This window comes from Lepisosteus platostomus, chromosome 14 (genome assembly GCF_059453375.1).
Source record: "Lepisosteus platostomus isolate fLepPlt1 chromosome 14, fLepPlt1.hap1, whole genome shotgun sequence".
Lineage (NCBI taxonomy): Eukaryota > Metazoa > Chordata > Actinopteri > Semionotiformes > Lepisosteidae > Lepisosteus > Lepisosteus platostomus.
Window position 1 is genome coordinate 20780219 of NC_142624.1, and position 19868 is coordinate 20800086.

The 19868-nt window shown below is 35.9% G+C and overlaps 1 protein-coding gene across 2 annotated transcripts; it reads left to right on the forward strand.

The window, feature by feature from the left end:
- The first annotated feature begins 1099 nt into the window (after window positions 1-1099).
- On the forward strand, window positions 1100-17174 carry LOC148648964 (keratin, type II cytoskeletal 8-like). 2 transcript variants are annotated; one of them, XM_088604960.1, is made up of 9 exons: window positions 1100-1464; window positions 7793-8001; window positions 8907-8967; window positions 9535-9630; window positions 9837-10001; window positions 10466-10591; window positions 11769-11989; window positions 13208-13248; window positions 15894-17174. In XM_088604960.1, exons 1-9 carry the CDS (start codon window positions 1207-1209, stop codon window positions 16034-16036), a joined length of 1320 nt encoding a protein of 439 aa, XP_088461086.1. In that variant the 5' UTR covers window positions 1100-1206; the 3' UTR covers window positions 16037-17174. The 2 variants fall into 2 exon arrangements, with proteins under 2 accessions (XP_088461086.1, XP_088461088.1); XM_088604962.1 differs by having other exon boundaries at window positions 1110-1464; window positions 15864-16036.
- Window positions 17175-19868: the final 2694 nt, after the last annotated feature.

Sequence of the window (19868 nt, forward strand, 5' to 3'; positions counted from 1 at the left end):
TGGATGAAAACCTGTTGGAGTCTGCAAAAGACCTGAAACTGGGACGGAGATTTATCTTCCAACAAGACAATGATCCCAAACATACAGCAAAATCTACAAAGGAATGGTTCACAAATAAACGTATCCAGGTGTTTGAATGGCCAAGTCAAAGTCCAGACCTGAATCCAATCGAGAATCTGTGGAAAGAGCTGAAAACTGCTGTTCACAAACGCTCTCCATCCAACCTCACTGAGCTCGAGCTGTTTTGCAAGGAAGAATGGGCAAGAATTTCAGTCTCTCGATGTGCAAAACTGATAGAGACATACCCCAAGCGACTTGCAGCTGTAATCGCAGCAAAAGGTGGCTCTACAAAGTATTAACGCAAGGGGGCCGAATAATTTTGCACGCCCCACTTTTCATTTTTTTATTAGTTAAAAAAGTTTCAAAAATCCAATAGATTTCGTTCCACTTCACAATTGTGTCCCACTTGTTGGTGATTCTTCACATAAAATAAAAAATTTATATCTTTATGTTTGAAGCCTGAAATGTGGCAAAAGGTTGAAAAGTTCAAGGGGGCCGAATACTTTTGCAAGGCACTGTATATTACAGCAGCTCGCATTTACATTTGGAATTATAAACATGTTAGTAGTCGTATAAAAAGTTTCAAGTTTATATTTTTGCATTTTAATTCCCCTAGATTTTTTTTTGCAACGACTACAAGAGTACAACGAATATAAGAGTCCCAGTATCGTTCGTTTGTAACATTGCCTTTCAAGATCAGATTTTAGAAAATTTGTTAAACTGCGAATTAGGTATAACTGCAATATACCGTAAGCAAAATAGTCGTTTCTTGTTGTTTGATATTATTCTGTTTGGTTTAAAACGTAAATGTTAACAGTGGAAATAATTGATATCGATAACAATAATTTATATCTAAGAGGAAACGCAAAGATCTAGCACATCTGATCCGTTGGAGCACTTCAGTAACCAATTGCTCTTAAGGGGTGGTACAGTACATTCTGTAGAACTGGTCAATAGCACAAGAGAAGGGACGGGTGCGGGCTAATGCGACTGCCACCTGAAGGGCGGAACTTCATAAAGTAAATAATTCATGAGAGGAGGTTCCTCATTACCTTTCTTAAGTAGGTGGGTTGCCGTTTCTGTGAAATTATTGCTGCTCTATCCCTCAGCCTTTAAGTATAAGCCGAGCAGAAAGAGTAACACGAGATGGCTTACAGCAGTAGACCCTACAGTGCGAGGTCATTCAGTAGCCAGTCTTACACCCCTACAAGTAGAGCAAACGCGCCCCGGGCGAATTCGCAGTTCTCACTCCGAGGTGGATATCCTGCGATTAATCGATCGCCTTCAGCTCATCTGTTGAATTCCCCCAGCTCTGAGATAGACCCACAGGTCCATCAGATTAAAAACAAGGAAAAGGATGATATCAAAGGGTTAAACGACAAATTCGCCGGTTTCATCGAGAAGGTCAGTATGCACTCAGTACAGATGTTGAATTAATTTGACTATCAGACAATCTTTATTCAAAGTTTATAATATAATTAATGGAACATTATCATAAAAACTGAAACTGTGGTATTTGAATGTGTATTAATAATACCTTAATTTACTATATATTTATTATATACCTATTGTAACAATTCTATCAAATTTAACAGAATATGACTATTTTCTTATTTTAATTAAAATATTGTATGTTCTTTCTGCATCTATAAGTTTTATTTCTCAGTTAATTGTACTACATACCCACCATTAATTATTATTATATACAGGTTGGGGGAGAGACTGGATTTCATTTTCTGGTAAAGGAGATACTAGAAACTACCACTTAGGCCTACTTCTGTAATAACTGTATATGATATTAATTAAATTGAATGTGACTTTACTTTAACCATTTAATCACTTACAGTTTTATTTTAATTAATAGCAAAACAAGTCGTTGTCTGGGTCAATAAGTAGCCTGTAAGTGAGTAAAGTATGTGATAGAATATTACACCTGCCCGCCGCAAGCCACGCCTTGCAATCTTTCTGCAACTATGAGATTTACAGCGCCATCTTCTGGAGAAGTTAAAAACAATCTGTTTTCTTGCGTCTTTATAATGCAAGGAGAAAGCCCAAATGGGTGTCTTTAAATATCCACATGAGTCATAAACGCACCTCTCTCATTATTAATTATGTGCATTTCCATTTAATTTTAACACATAATCTTATATCAATAATTGTGGACTGTGTTTTTATGTTTGCAGTTGTAGCGCAATTACAAATACACATCACTTAACTGAATAGCATACCTATCTCTCTCTTAACAACAACTTCAAATTTGTAAAAGACAAAAAATCAATTCACAATTCACCTGATGGTCTTAATAGAGTCCAATGACATGCTAGGCTGCAAAAACAATGAGTCAAATATCCTTGCAAAGGACGTGTATCCTCTTGCTTTAGGTATTGTAACCTGTAAATTATGTGGACATACGTGTAAGGTATTAAGTTGTATTTCCACTTTGTGAGGCTGAGCAAGTTAAACTGTCCACACAATCATGACAGCTTTTTGCTTTGTAGAGGTTTTCATTTTTTTTCTGTGGAATGTGCCCTGATCTCTTCTCCCATGAATATGGAGTGCCAGAATATTTAATGCCTGCCCTTTCATTTTCATGTTCTCTGTTTCACAACATGATTCTGTGTATCTAATTGATTGATGATCATACGGCTTTTGATCCACTTTCCTATTTTATTTATTTTGCAATGAATAGAAGAAAGTTTACAAATAAAAGGAACCCATTTGGCCCATCTAGCTCATTTAGAGCTCATTTAGGTTATTAGAATCTAATCAATCCAAGGATCTCATTCAGCCATTTTAAGACAGATGTCAGGGTATCGACTTCAACAATAAGACTGTGTAGTTTGATGCAGATCCCCGCAACTCTTTGTAAAAATGCTTCTAAAAGAGTAATACTGAGTGCAGTATTAGTTCATGATGAAGTGTAATATATTTTGTAATATATATTTTTATTAACGTTTTTGGCACTACTGTCGAGTGCTAATTTGTTTCATAGCGCACATTTTCATACTCAGGAGTCTGTTGTAATCTGATGGTATATATACTCCCAAAGGTAGTCTGTTTACAAAACAGATTATTTGTTTTAATTCATTAATCATTTGTGCAAACACATCATGCAGAACAAAATGCATCATGTGACACAAAATACAAAATGATTTTTTTCCTTAAAAGCAACAAAAAAGATGGTAAACTGATCTGTGGTGTGGTTACTTAGCTGTACTGTGCTTCCAAATACACTACTGTACACCATTGTTTGGATTTAATATCTTGGTGTTATTTTCTTTGTTTTGCATCTCTTTTTTTTCTTCATATCCAAAGTAAAAACTAAATAATGCTATCCAAATTAAATAAGGAAAAAAAAACTTTTGCTCCAGTTCGTCACAAAATACCTTTGAGGAAATATAAACCTAACGATGATGTAACCTTCAGTCTGTACAGGCTTGGCTGCTCATATCCTTATGGGGGGGCATTATACACATTTGTATAAACCTGAAGGACAGGATGAAATAAAAATAATTTGGTTGTGTGTTTGCAGATACACCTCTTAAGCATATTTGTATTTGATGAAACATTTCATCATCTCCCAATGACTGGTGTATTTACATTTGCTCTTACAAATCCCATTACACAAATACACATTCCTGGTCTCCAAATACAAATTCTACACTTCTCAGTTCTCACTAGTCAACTTTTTCAAATCTACATAATGGCTTTTTATGTATACTTTACGTCCCAAAAATAAAATACTTAAGTCCAATCTAAAAAAAATGTACTTAAGTACTGTAGCCAAGTACTGTAGTTCTACTTCATCACTTCACACCCATTCTAAATGATTTTAACAAATGGTGTAATGAGCGTTCTTTGAAGTGAAATGAAAAGAAAGGAACATTTCTGGAAAAATGCAACACCCCTCCAACCTAACCTGTAATTAATGGTCAGACTGTAGAAATTGTCAACAACTATTTGGGACTGGATCCATAGACACAAACCTAAGATGTGACAAATGCAGTGAGACCCTTTTAAAAAAAATAATTGTGAATAATAATAGTCACAGTAACAAACAGAAAGGACGGCTACTTTTTACTTTCTAATACTCGAGTACCAATACAAGAAGATACGTTTGTTTATTTTTGGACTGTTAATCAAGTAACATACTTTTTACACCCCTCGCAACAAATATACTAATAGTGTAATTCTATTTATGATCCTTTTTCAAGAAACTAAATTTAATCAAATGTTAATTTATTGGTTTTTGGTTGAGAGGGAACATTGGTGCATTTGGCTGCTGCTCCTCCCACCAGATTGTTTTCTTGGTAATATGTACTGTATATGTTTATTTTCTTCCTCATATTGCTGCCACTAAATATTTTCACTCACTGCTTAATTGCATTAAGTATTAAGTTTCATATAAAACAATTCACCTTTCCCATTTAAAAAGAGCTTGAATCAATGTTTTAACTATATGTTCAGAAGGTTTTAAAAGCCCATAGGTTCCTAGCTCTGGTGCTGAGGGACCAGTTTGTCTTTTGGTCTTTGCTCCAGGTAAGTTATTAATCACCATTAAATTGATCAGGGTTTTCTCTTTTGGGATAACATTCAAATTAGCTTTCTGATCTTAAAGGGTCAAATTAAATTTTAAAATATATTACAACCCTATGCCTTGCAGAAGGACAAAAAGCTCATAATAGGTGTGTTTGATACAGGAAACATGTAGCATTTCAGCTGTGGAGCCTTCTTCAGGGGTTTGATACAGTGTCTTTTCCACCTGCCTTAGGGAAGTGTATTATAAATTAATCATGTTTCAGGAGCAGTTTAGTCAAAACTATTGGTTTAGCAAGTTGATGAGCAGTTGCATTAAGTTCTGTATGCTGAAACAGCTGTAAAAAATAAACCAGAAGTGAGTATTTTCAAAACTCAGGACTCGATGCAGAAACAATTAAATCAACAATATTAAAAGCCAATCAAATTAATTAAAGCACAAATTACCACTGGTGATTCAGAGCCCAGCTGTTAAAACAACAGATAGAACTACTGTAAAACCCAAAGACCAGGGCTGAGAATCACTGATATTGCCCATAAAGCACCGTGCCTCAGTATTATATCACATATCAGATAATTGTCATTGAGCTGTGTCATGATTGTTCTTTGTCTTTTGAGCTAGCTATAAAGCACCATATGATTCATGCATTTCTCTTTTTTAGAATGATTACATTCTACCATGTAAATACTGTTGGAAATCACCCTAAAGGAGTGAGACATCTTCACTTGTTAAGCATAGGCTTCTACTATATTTGTTTTAACTCATTTAGTTTTACAATGAAGTTTTATCATTTTTGTTAGTAGGGTTATGTTATATGAGATCACAAAAGAATAATTCACAATAAAGGAGTCCACATATTCTCCCTCACTATGCAAAAGAGGCCCCATTTGAATACCCTGCATGATAGCAGTAAAGTGTTGAGGATATCTGTCTCTGGGATACTGGAACATTTGCACAAGGGCAATTTTTAAAGATATGATCCCTTCTGCTGGCTGAAAATTAAAGACCCATGCTTCTTTTGGTTCTTCTGCAAAATAATGACAGAGCCAAATGTATAGTCAAATCACTGACACAAAGGTTTTTTCTATTCAAAACCAATTCTATTGTCTATGCAAATATATGTTTTTTTTTTCAAAATAGGTGCTTGGTTTCCATTTTTTTGGCAGAAAGACCTTTGGCATCAGACTGTGAGTTTGCCGCCACAAAGGTTTGCTTAAATTGCTAAAAGAACAACCTGTTGCAGTTTGAACAACCTTTTGGACACTGCACTTCTACTTTTGTAAGCCCCTACTAGCTCTATTGGTAGAACATGAGACTCATAATCTCAGGGTAGTTCATGCCCCACGTCAGGCACAATGTTCTCTAATAACCCATACTGGGCAGCAGCAGTATGGGGGGGCGGTGTTGGCAGTATGTGAGGAAGAAAGGGCTGGCAGTCTACTTCCGTATCTTGCCATGAATACTCTATGGATAGTGACCGTGGAACTGTCCATAGGGTTGCCATGAGTCGATACCAACTCAACCACCACCACCACCACTCCTACTTTTAATCAGTTCAGAGACCACAGCAATGTCAGTGTAGGTGACATTGTGTGAAATGTGTCATGTGTCAGTGCAAAATTGTAATTAGCCACTAAAACTACAGTGCCACCTCTGAATTTTTCTGTTTTTCTCATTTCTGTTGGAAAAAGTAAAAACTCCAAGACCAAGTATTAGCAATTTGTGGAATTTGGACTGTGTTTTGCATCATTATTGGTGGAACTACACCAAAAAAATGACACCAGAAAAAATCGGGTTACTTGTGTGAGACAGAAATAAAGAGGAATACAGCTAAGTTAAAAACAAATAGGTCTTTGAAGTCAAAAGATAATCAACACAATCTCAAACATTTGTCACTCACTATTTCTGCACAGTATTTTGAGTCTTCTATGCTTAGAGCTAAAACAAGAACTAAACTTGTAGCAGGGAACGTGAATATACAACACGGCTCATTCAATGTAAGACTGTTACAGTAAACTGGTGTAAACCTTCTGGGTCACATGACTGATCTTTTGGCTCAGCGAATTTGTTTTCCTGTCTGTGCACTGTCCAGGGTCAGAGAGCTGCTCAGTATGCTCATGGCAGTACAATCTAAATAATTCTGTAAATAATTTGCAATAAATAGTTATGTTCCCGGGGTACTGTTACTATTTGTGTTTCACGCTTACTGGGACACTACTTTTTCCAACTGCTACAAAGGGTAACAGTGTAGTGAAGGAGAAATGAATTAAAGGTCTGCCTACTCAGGTCAAAGCCCCATACCTGTTCATTTGTCTTACTGGATATCTTACAAGAAAGCACGTTTTTTCAAAATGGTTGTAAAATCACTTTAAACTAACATGCTTTGTAGATCAGTTGATTCAGAATTATGTTTCTCAGTTGTGAAAGTGCCTTGGACATTGATGTCAAAGACTGGATGAGTATGTTGTAGGAAAGATGTTATTTAGATGCAAAACACTGATGTGGGATCTCAAGGCTTTATTCATGTTTAATTTTTTTTCCTAGAAGAAATTGGTTGGTATAGAATTTTTTACAATTACAGTAACAAGGAAATGCACACAATGTCTGCGTTACTTGAGCTATTTAGAAATGCAAAATGTAGCATATGGTTTGAAGAAATCACCTTAAGTGGTTTACTTGTAAAAAGCAAAAGGAGAAAGAGAGACTATAATAACGCTACAGGAAAATTGTCTGAATATCTTTCCATGCTGTAAAATATACAGCTGGTATTTCTAGCTTTCAAAGTATAATTAATGTATTAGTAGAGTTGTTATAAATGTGTTTAATTATCAGGTAATGCAAGACTCATTACAATGATTCACAGATGTTCACAGGCACAGGTAAATGATCGCAACTGATGACTCTGTAAACTAAAATTCTGCTGAAAGAACCTTGGAAGACATAAAACAAATAAGAGATGCTAATTCATTTGAAACTCTATTCAATATTTATAACTCTCGAGTTTGCAAAGTTGTATATTTAATTCTGCTAACAGAAGAGTAAGGTTTTGGGACAAACAATGAAATGTATACAGAATACCTTTATGTACCTTATTCAAAGTTCTATGGAATTGCAGAAGTTATTTGAATACCAAGCAAATATTCGTCACTGTCTCTAAATCATATAAAGTGAGTCATAGCTGATTGCTTCTTTCAGGTGCGTGATTTGGAGAAACAGAACAAAATCTTGGAAACTCGCCTTCATATTCTGCAAGAGAAGGACAACTACAAGTCTAATGCAGATCAGATTGCGACTGAATATAGAAACAACCTGAGAAACCAAATAAATGGACTGGCCCAGGATAGGAAGAAACTGGAGAGGGAGTTAGTACGCATTCAAGGACAAGTGGAGGACCACAAGAACAAGTGAGTTTTCACGTATAATACAGTGTCAAGTATAGTACAGTGAATCTGTATAACATGCTAAATTTAGCAGTGACGGCATTACAGGAATAGTTTTTTTTAATTTAATCTCTACTAACCCCATTGTTGGATTCTTAGAATTCAATTACAGATTATTTGTAATTATGTGGCATTTTAAATTGAATACCTGATTGTCAAATGAGCTCAGATGTAGAACCAGTTTGACTGCAAACAGTGAAGGATTTATTGAAGCTCCTGGCAAATGGCCTGCTGCTTAATGGTATCTATACATTATTCAATAAAAAAAGAATATACAGGGTCGTTCAGTAACTGCATGAAGGAAAATAGGACAGCAAAGAATAATGTTACAAAAGCTGTCATTAGTTATTAGTTTTGAAGGACATTATGAAGCATTACTTAACAACATGAGGTGATAAATGTACACTTTCATTTAAAAAAAAACAATCAAAAAGAGGATCCTGATGCTGGCCCTCTGTAAAAGCCAGGGTTTCATGAAGAAGCAGTATAAGATGACATCCCTACTGTGATACTTTAAGGAACAACTTTCCCTTATGGGAGTGTACCTTTGCTTTCAACATAACTTACAACATAATACAACATAACTTGGAGCTGAAATATTGTCACTGTCCTACGATTCTTTATGGGTAAATTTAATTAGCCATCCATTACTAACTGCTGCCAGAACGATCCATATACAGGAAGAAAGTAATGTTTAGGAAATTAAGGATTTAAGGCCTATAATATGTTTTTGTAGTAATACAGCAATTCTGAATAGTCTAGAATTTCTCATCCTCTTTTAGGATACAAAAAAGCAAGAACCAGTGTGAAATGAAAACATTCTGAATGTCAGCTTGCTCTCTCAGCCTTCTGAACTCTTAACTTGACAGGTATGAAGATGAAATCAACAGGAGAACAGAATTAGAAAATGATTTTGTCATCACCAAGAAGGTGAGAAGATATCTGATAGGTCGATTCCACACTGAAAAGTAAAAAGAAGAACCATGTTTTAGCTGTTGAGCCGCCTTCTGGTTTTGACACTTTCAAAGTGGAATTAACCTTTACTTAAAAAATGTATGACAACATACTATCTTCAGTTTTGTTCATACCAACATGTTTTATTTTATATCACATAAACTTAGAAATCGAATGATGTTTAAGGTTCAATCACGCTCAGTGTGACGTTATTTTGTAATATGTACAGTGTGACAATACTGACACGGTAAGGTAAAACTTTAAAGAGTCAGTATTGTGTGAACATACTGTACCAAAAGCTGCCATATTATTATAGTTATTATTGTAATAACATCTTGTAGATATCCTGCATTTCCTAACACTGGGACCCCCTCTTGTAAAAGACTTACTATAGTTTTAGGATGATGGATAGGTTAAAATGATACTGCTTATCTTAGAGTCTTCAATATTAGCTGCATGAACTTTTTCTCATTTCTACCTTTTTTTTTCTAATGGATGACTGTGTTTAACGCACTGGAAAACTGTGCACCTCATGTCTTTCAGGATGTAGATGATGCTTACCTCCAGAAAGTGGAACTGGAGTTAAATCTAGAAAGCCTGACGGATGAATTGGACTACATGAAGAAGATGCATGATGAGGTGTGGCTACAGCCAGAGAAAAAGCAGCATGCAAATTCCTAATGGAAGACATGCACTGAAACTTAAAACTGAATCTTAACAGCCTTTAATTTAAGTTAAAAAATGATTAAATTACATTTACCTTCTCTATAGGACATTTTTGACAGTATTCTCATCGTTTTGCTGCTTCAAGATCTCTTATCTGATTTGTCTTTGTTCTTGTTCAGGACATACGGGAGCTTCGTTCTCAGATTAACAACACATCAGTTGTGCTGGAGATGGACAATAACCGGGGTCTGGACATGAACCATATAGTGCAGGAGGTTAGGGCCCAGTATGAAGAAATCGCTGCCCGTAGCAGGGAGGAGGCTGAGCAGTGGAACAAGAAAAAGGTCTGTAAGCATTTCTCTTCTTATGTACTGTATCAACTTCATATGACAAACTTGCATCTTTTGTTTATTCATTTTGCAAAGACGCTAGTAATTTGATTTTAGGAAGACATTTTTTGGATCGCTTACTCGCACTAGAAAAAACCTTAATTATAGTTTTATTATTAAACTCATTCATAATAGTATAGTAAATCATACTTGTGCATTACAAACAATGTAACTTCTTATTAAGTGCTGGACAAGGGATAGGATAAGTTTCTTCAGATTTTCCCATGTTTCATAAATAATTATGTTCCTGTAAACAGCTTGCAGTACAAGGACATACCGTTGAATTACAGTACAGTTCTATTTCTTGATTATTGGTTTTGGAATAATAGAAGTTAATATAACCCATGCTGTTGAAATGAGCCATAGTGGCAAAATTATCATTTCATTCTCCTAAAAATGTCCACCTTTTCCACCCTCAGTTTAATGATATGACATCTGAGGCTGGGAAATATGAAAAGGAATTGCGAGATTTGAAAAAAGATATTGCCGATTTAATCCGACTCATTCAGAGACTGAACTATGAAGCTGATGCCATGAAGAGACAGGTGAGTCCCCACCATTGAGCTATTTAGTCAAAGAAGTTCATGTCTAAATAGCACGGAACTCAAACCACGTGCTATGATTTTAAGGCTTCTTAAATCCACATTTTTGCATTGTGAGCCAACTTGCTAGTGTTGTGATTGTTTGTTATATGCAAACTAGCAAACTGACAGATGTGTGTATGACAAAAATGGGAGATATTTCATCTGTGCACCTTAGTTCAGCAACTTCCAATATCTTGTGCTAAAAAGAGAAGAAAAAAGAAACACAACGTTTGGTTTCAGGTGTCACTTTGGGTGAAACATGTTTTTTTTCTTCTCTTTTCAGCATGGAATAAACCTTTACTTCTTCCTTTGCAGCCTATGCACTTGAACTATTCCAATATCTTATATTACTGAGGTTCAAAAGTAATGAAGCTTTCTACATTAGCATACAAAAAGCCACAAAACATAATGTACTCATGATTTAACATCCTTACAAACAATAATAATAATACAGTGCCTGTAAAAAGACTTCTCATCCTTTCCCAAATAACACTTTTTGTGGCCTAACAGTCTCAAATGAAGATGCATTAAAATAGAATTCATTTTACCTTTATTCACACATTGTAACACATAACCTCAAAGTGAAAAACAAATGCTCAGACATTCTGAAAAGTAAATGCAAAATGAAAACCTATAAAAAATGGTTTGGATAAGTATACACATCCCAGAGTTAGTATTTAGTGGAAGCATCTCTTGCTTGAATTACAGCCAGTATTCTGTTTGGATAGGTCTGTACCAATGTAGCGCTCCTAGATTTGGCAATAATAATAATAATAATAATAATAATAATAATAATTGCTTACACGTATATAGCGCTTTTTCTGGACACTCCACTCAAAGCGCTTTACAGGTAATGGGGACTCCCCTCCACCACCACCAATGTGCAGCATCCACCTGGATGTTATGTCCAATGTTATGTCCATTCCTTCTCACAGAACTGTTCAAGCACAATGAAATTGTAAGGGAAGGAAACACCCTTTGGAAAGGGTATGTAGACTTTCTATAGGCGTTGCAGTTGTAGTAATACAGGATGACCAATAGAATACATGGTGATACCAATAACTGCAGGAGCTATGAAAAATAGTTTGATATGCAGTATCTAGTACTTCACTTTTTTTGCCTGCCTGCTCCCTGCCAGCGAGCCAGTTTGGAGAATGCCATTGCCGAAGCAGAAGAGCAAGGGCAGGGGGCCATTGCTGATGCCAAAGAGCATATTCGTGAGCTGGAGGAAGCTCTGAACAAAGCCAAGCAGGACATGGCCCGACAGATTCGGGAATACCAGGATCTGATGAACCTTAAGCTGGCCATGGACATTGAGATCGCCACCTACAAGAAGCTCCTTGAAGGCGAGGAGATGAGGTAATGGAAGAACACATCTTGAAAGCACCGGGGTTTTTCTAAGTATGTTACAGAGAGCTTGGAAGGTGAAGTAAGATTAACTGCTTTCTCACAGAGCCCTTAATGTGGAGAAGAGCTTGCAAATACAGTTTTGTTTGAAATTTACTATTCTGTTCATTTGATGGTAGTCAGCAATTAGTTTAAGTTCTAGGAGATTGGAAATTGGAATATAGTTTTGAGTATTGGACTCCATCATCACGACACTTGCTACAGTAAGTATCACTAAAGAATTTAATTGAGAACACCTAACTACAATGGGAAAAGTTTCCATTAACTCACAAAAGTGTTTAAAAGACCGAAATTATCAAACTTCCATGCAGATGCCATGCTTTAGTCAAGCAGCCATGGTTATAACTAAAATTAATGTGATTTTATAGCAAGGACAAATGAAAGGACAAAATGATAATTCAAAAAGGTTACATGACACACAAAAGTACCAGATTTGCTAAAGATACTGCATAAGATTAGAAAAATATCTTGTCTTACAACTATGGAGTAACATTAAGTTATTTATTTAAAAAAGCTCCCACAGTAGATTGTCTGCTTGTGTAATTTAAATGAATTATGCACTGTTTCTCGCACAATATAATTATTTTATATGCAGCCAACCAAGACTGTTTTTTTATTGGCATTTGTTTTGCTTCAATTTACTATGGAAGAAGCCTGAAATTTATTAAACATTTATACACTGATAACTCTTATTCCACACTAAATTTTGCAATATGTCCAGAAATATAGTACTAAAGTCTTTTGAAAGGGCTACTACTTGGTCAGTTTCTCATAAATAAAGACCTATGCTTTTTTTTTTAGATGGTTTGGGAATCATCACTTCCCTATAATAATAATGTCAGTAAGCCACAATGTTATTGAATTATTGCTGTAATAGAGGAACTGTGAATGTGAGTCACCTGAAATATGTTTAATTAGCAAAATATTTAAGTAATCCCATGAGTGTCATATTTTTTAAATGCTACAAAATTAGCCAAACTGTGGAAATAAAAAGAGATGCAGAACTACCTAAAATAGTTAAGCAGAATAAGTCATTTAAAATTGAAGCTATCGTATATTATAGAAATTAACAGTTTAAAAGACAATTGAAAAGACTTTTCTATAGGAACCACTATAGATATATTGATTGTTATAGGTTTGTCTTAATTATTTGTTGTCTTCTCTCTATAGAATGAAAGGTGATCCTCAGCAAAATAGTATTAATCAGTTGGGTAAGAACATCTCTTTTATAACAGTTATTTTCAAGGGATGTTGTAGTAATGAAACCAGCATCGTCTCTTTGCGAGAACTATTACAATTGCAGCTACAGTGCTGATGCAGATGTATAATGTTCAAATTAACAATTAATTAATTAAATTAACAATATGACAAAATATACTCATCAAATAAATAATACATTCATGGTACACAAGTCAATTAAAATGTGTATACATATATAGAAACACATCCGCAACACAGGATTTTTTAAATGTTATCTAAATGTGCAGTTGAAATATTGCATTACTATGATATTCTAAGACCCTGTCACAATTAACTCGACATGGCTGCCGTTGAATTGTGATTAGTTGTGACCAGTTGGTACAGTTGAAAGACAAGGAGTACACGTTCAGTTTTAAAGGCAGACACATTAGGGCATTCATGGTCCATCTGTCCTACAATGTTAAACTGAAACAAGCTCTACTAGCTGACTATAAGCACCCAAGATCGAAACAAACCTCTGACGGATTGAAAACTAAGGAACCAAGTGTCACAGAATGAAACAGACCTTAGGGCAAGATGGACATGGATTTAGCAGGAAAAGGATGGGCATACCTGTAGTTTAAATACAATAGTTTAATACATTAAGAACAAATAAGGAGGAACAGACAGCATCGTGGTTCAGTGGTTAGCATTGCTGCCTCAATGTGCTGTGGCCCTGGGTTCAACTTCTGAGGTGCGACCAGTGTGAAGTTTGTACGTTCTCCTCATGTTAATGTGGGTTTCTTCCGGGCCCACTGATTTTCTCCCACAGTCCAGAGACATACAGTATGAGTATGTTCATTGGCTTTTGAGAATAATTAGCCCTGATGTGTGTGTTTGTGTCTGTGAAGGACAAAATCCTATGTTAAAGGAGTATTAGCATACAGGAACTACGGACCAGAAGCATTTAATGTAAACAAATCAGTGGGATGATGGTGTTTTCTAAAAATGTGCTTAAGGAAATAATAAATGCTATTATTACTTGAAAAAGATTCAAGTAATTATGCTCTATGAATATGTATGTATTCAAATACAGTCTGAAAACACCTTAGAAACGCGAACCTAGAATCAAGATAAACATGAGCCAGACCAAAGTGACAAGGTTACATTTTTTCTATTTTTAGCTTTCGTTTTCAAGTATAGATCACACAATAATTAGGACATATAGGAACATAACCTCAAATACAATGTAGCTGATTGAACTCAAATGCCATATTTCTTTTCAGATAAGCACGTTAACCATTAATTATTTTATTGCACAATGTTGAAGTGAAGGTCATATGACCTGCTGGTCTTTTTGTACTGGTTTAAGGAAATTCAGTCAAGTTAGACTTCGACTTAATTTTGTTTCAGTGAAGCTGGTTACCTTTTAGCAGTCAGGCATGTCTGAGACATATCTCATCCTTCTAATGAACAATGTGCTAAGGGACACAGTACACGGGCTCAGTGAGGGAGATCTTGGAGCTTGGACTCCTCTGTCTCTGAAGGTGCTCCACCATGATATGGGCACAGTGAGCCCTAGTAGGGCCATCTTGGAAACTAAGATTGTTTCACATGGTTGACAGTGCTGTGACAGATGTGAAAGCCTGTCGTGTTGGTCATGGTGACTCCTTCCTAGATTGTGTGACTGCCGCATACTTAGCTGAAGCATATGAAATGGTTCCTGGGTGAACAGTGGCAAACACTACAACTATCAGAGAACTAATATGTGGCCACTGTTATACTCTCCAGTGCTGTTGCTATACACACCATTTTATTCTTGTCTAGCAATATCCACTGTCCATAAGCAGCAAAATATAAGGTCCTCTGGCCAGTAGCTGAGCAACAAACAGGTGATATCGAACTGCTTGGGCATAATGCAACACTTTTACCTTTATGGTTAAGGAATATAGCCTCACCAGTGAATTCATTTCTGTCCTGTTGGTCTAGTCAGACAATACAAAGACAGTGATGTATAGGCTATTTGACAAAGTCATGGATTTTTTTCCTTATAAAAATAAAATTCACAGAATTAAAAACAATACTGATTATAGTTTTTATCTTCTCTGCAATTTGTGAATATTAATGGGTAAAGGCAGACATTTTTACATAATGCACCTTGCATGTGGCAAGAGTATGCTACAGATGGGAAATGCAAATTTTTGTAATTAGGATCACTATACAAATGCTAAACTTTGCTTAACAAAGTATCACCTATTATTAGATACTGAATTAGTAGTGCAGGAAGAAAACATTCTTTTCCTTGGCGTGTTATAATACATCTTGTGTCATATACATCGAAAACACATTTTGTATGTACAGTATATAAAGTTTGCTGGATTTAACTGTAAAATGCAGTATACCTGCCATTTGTATGTTTGTATGTGTTTTAGTGCACCAAAACTGGACAGTAAAATATAATTGTTAAAAGATTTTTCCATTTCTAGACTGCAATAGTATGTTAAGCACAAAGGAATCTGCTGAAAGTAACTGAATAACAAAAGCTGCTGCTCACCCTTGTGGAACAGAGGATTTAAAATGCTGGGCACAGTAATGTAGTATTGTAGTAAAGTAACCATGCTAAAATAATGTTTAATCTTTTGCTTAGATTTCTAAATACCCTGCCTTGCTTATGCAGACGGTCTGCAGCAACAGAGACCTGTGGACCCCCCCCAGCCTGCCCCTCCTCCCCTCTCTCACAGCTTTCCCAGGAAACCTGTTCTCATCAAAATGACTGAGACCAAGGATGACTGGATGACCTCTGAGAAGCCACAATACTAGCCATTCCCAAAGTGACTGTCTCCGGTTCTCAGTTAATCACTGTGAGGATGAAGTCTGACTCATTTTCTCATTTCTGGGATTTATATGCACACTTTCTCCCTTAATTTCATTTCTTTTTCTCTGTCAATCATAGACATGGGCATAGATCGCCCATTATCCAAATTTTCCAAGTGGTGTTCAATCTTAATGGTAAGATTCCAAGGACTACACTATACAGTTCCTAAAACACTTAGAAATTAATCTAAGAGCTGCCTAATGTTGTTAAACATGTCAATGTTTGACATTGAATGTCAAATTTCAATCTTGCATTTAACTTTCTTATGTATAAATACTCCATTGTAGCAGCCTCCCTGGCTCATTCCTTGCAGGTGTGGAAGATTTTGTCAACCTTGACCTTAGTGTTAATGCCAAATGCTAAAAAAAAAGTTTCTATTCTCTGTCTTGTCTCATTAATTATAATTTAACTGAACTAGTGAAATTATAATAGATATACAGTACCAGTCATATTTCTACTAGAATGAAGGCATCTACTGTGATATTCTACATATAACATTCTGGCTTATAGTTGATACCTTTTCTACTAGAATGGTACTTTCTTGTTGTTTTTATGTTATGGTTATTTTTGGGTTTTTTTCTCGGGAGCTGTTTCAAGTCTATTAAGTTGGAGATTTTTTTCACCTGGTGGTAGTTTTTAAATCAAATGAAATACTCGACTATTGAATCACATTACAGTAACAATAATTTCAGGAGAATGCTTAACATTATGAGTAAAACATTGTTATTGTAAAAAAAATGAATAAATGATTAAATTTGTGCATTTACAATATTTACTGTGAAAGTGACTTGTACATTATAACAAGTTAATGCCGATTGAGAATTTATTAATCATTTTAAATTGGAAGATCTAGGATGTGAAAAAAAGAATAGTTGATGTAGAATCTAAATAACAGATATGAAAGTAAGATAAATAATATTAAATCATATTTCCTTGTTTATGGGTTGAGGGAGCAGTCATAAATTCTTATTATATGGCAAATGACTGGGTGTTAGGTAAGAATGTTTTGAATGTCAAAGAAATTAATAGAAAGTCCTTTTTGTATACTTTTGCATACTTTATTATATAATTATTTGAAATTGATTTCTGTGTTTTTTATTATTTCTGTGCTCACATGATTTGAAAGAATGAAGTCCAGCAGGATCTCTCCTCTGTAACCTACCAGTCAGAACCCTTCATATTGTAACTTATACGGCCACCATTGCAGGTTGTTCAAGCCGGCTTATCAGCACAGTAACGTTACTGCCCTTCGCTGTGAATAGCAGGGACCGCAGCCGTCGGGCTGTGGTCGATTTCCTTTTAGCTCAATTGGCTGAGTCTGTGTTAAGTGACGCTGGTGGGGGGGCTGACCCGAGGCGGCAACGGCGAGGGCACATACCCACGTGAACCAGAGAGCGCTACATTGGTGTTAGAGTGGGATGGGATAGCCCTTCGCCGAGGACGGCGAATTAAGCGGGGGAGACTGTAAAGCATACGGCCACCATTGCAGGTTGTTCGAGCCGGCTTACCAGCGCAGTGACGTCACCGCCCTTCCCTGTGAATAGCAAGGACCGCAGCCGTCAGGCTGATGGGAGATTTCCCTTTGGCTCAATTGGCTGGGTCCCTGTTGAGTGACACCGGAGGCCCGGGTTTGAGTCCCCAGCGTCGGGGGGCTGAGGTTTGTTCATTGTTTTGTTCGTTGGACTCCCAGCAGCATGCTCACAGCTTTGCACTTCTTGCGATTCCCTGGCACAGTCAGCTAGAACATAGCGTAGACTCAAACCGATGACGCCCAGGCCATAATGCCCAGATGGCCTTGAGCCGCTTGGGATACTTATCTGAATAAAGTGACTGGGGTGTTTAGTGAGATTCATGTATGCAACATATAACGTATCTCCTCCTACTACCTTTAACCTAAACAAGTGCCAAAATCTGATGTGTATAGCTAACAATAGGAGTATAGATATTGCTCATTAATCTTTCAAGAACTGTAGAGGAGATAAGATGTTTTGAAGACTCTGAGGAAGTTTATTCCTGATTCCATCTGGATTTTGTCATGTAGTTATCTTCCCACAGTTTCTAAATGGATAAGTATTCTGGATTGTCTTAACAAAGTTTTTAAACTCTGAGCTATCTTCCTAAATGCACATATTGCCAATATATACTGGCAGCTAACACAAAGCTATTTTTATCTGATACATTGATTTAAAAAAAGCTATTTCTGCTTGGTTCACTCATCTATTTGAATGCTGAGCGAAAAGCAAATTTTTATTTTTTAGTATTTATAATTGCATCTAATATCTTCTCACAACATTACCAATGAGTATTGTTTGACTCATGGCTGATATGGCTTGAAAGGGTACTACAAATTAAGATAAAAAATAAATGAAAGGAATAGGAGATAGTAGTAAGTATTAAGAAGATGCCAGTATAATCAATTGTGGATTTATGGTGCTTCTACACTTAGGTGTAAGGTTGGATATTGATGCCTGTTGTTTCCCCAAGTAATATAAAAATTAAATAGCTTTAATGTTGCGTTGATATTAATCTAGTTTTTTTTCTGTAATATGTCTTCTGTCTTGATATTGTGCAGGGGTCTTCATGTTTCCACTCATACAGTATATCTTCCTTCCTGTCTTGACCTGCCTTTTAAAGGTCAGCCTTTAAATGGTGTCAATGAATTTTCCATTGGTCTGACTCCTAAAATATACTCTCAGAACAAAAGTCTAAACTAAATTACACTTTTAGAGAGTTCAAATATTCCAAAATCTTGAAAAAGTTACTTATATAGGATATAATAGAGACAGACATTCTGATATAAGCATTGATAAATATAGTGACTATGCTTTGGAGCATTAAACATGAAAGATTTTGTGATTGCTTCATTTTTTATGTTGGGTTTTACAGTTATGTTGTCAAACACCTTGGCTAGGCCAAGCATAAAACTATCCAATGTCTTAACATTTAAAATTACGTTATAAAATAATCTTCATGAGTAGCACCAGAGTTTCAAATGGATGTATACTTTTAGTTAAATGATGTAATGAGAGTTATCATGAGTAATGAGAGAGCATTAGTTTATGCTACACATAATTACACAAAATACCTAGATCAGGTGGGTAGCTACGTCAGCATGCGTAGGCTGCAAAGGAACAAGTAATAGGTTAATTCCATGCTGAAAAGAGAAGAAAGAAAACAAGATTTTGGCCTTCTTCAGGTGTGAGAAAGACAAGGCAGGAAGCAAAGGTAATGTAGCATAGGAGAACAAAAGCTGGGAGAGAGGAGGAGCGAGAGGCAGGAACGGGACAGACAGAGTGGCCAATCAGGAAGTGTGAAGTCAGGATAGGTGAAGGGCGGTCAAGGGAGTTGTGAACAAGAAGGTTACGCAGATTAGGTGGTCGGCGATATGAGATGATGGGGTGGTCAGAAAAGCGGGCCCCAATGGAGGGATCTTCCTTTAGGATGGAAAAGTTGTCTTTAATAGTCCTGGGGATACAAAATACTTATATTCATTAATTGTGTCAAGTTGTTTGTGTGAAATCGTGAAAAATAATACTTCTACTTAAAGGTGAATTGATAATACGCTTTCAAAATGACTTTATTAAGGACTGAAGTTTAATAAAGATCATAAAATATGACATCATTATAAGAAACTCAATAATTTATAGTAACTATCTGAAAATTGTATGTCTCAGGAGCTGCCAACATACACTTTAATGACACCTGATAAATAAACACCAAATTGATTTTTATCATAAAAGGAAGCCTACAGATCTTTCATTAACTTATTAAATTAAA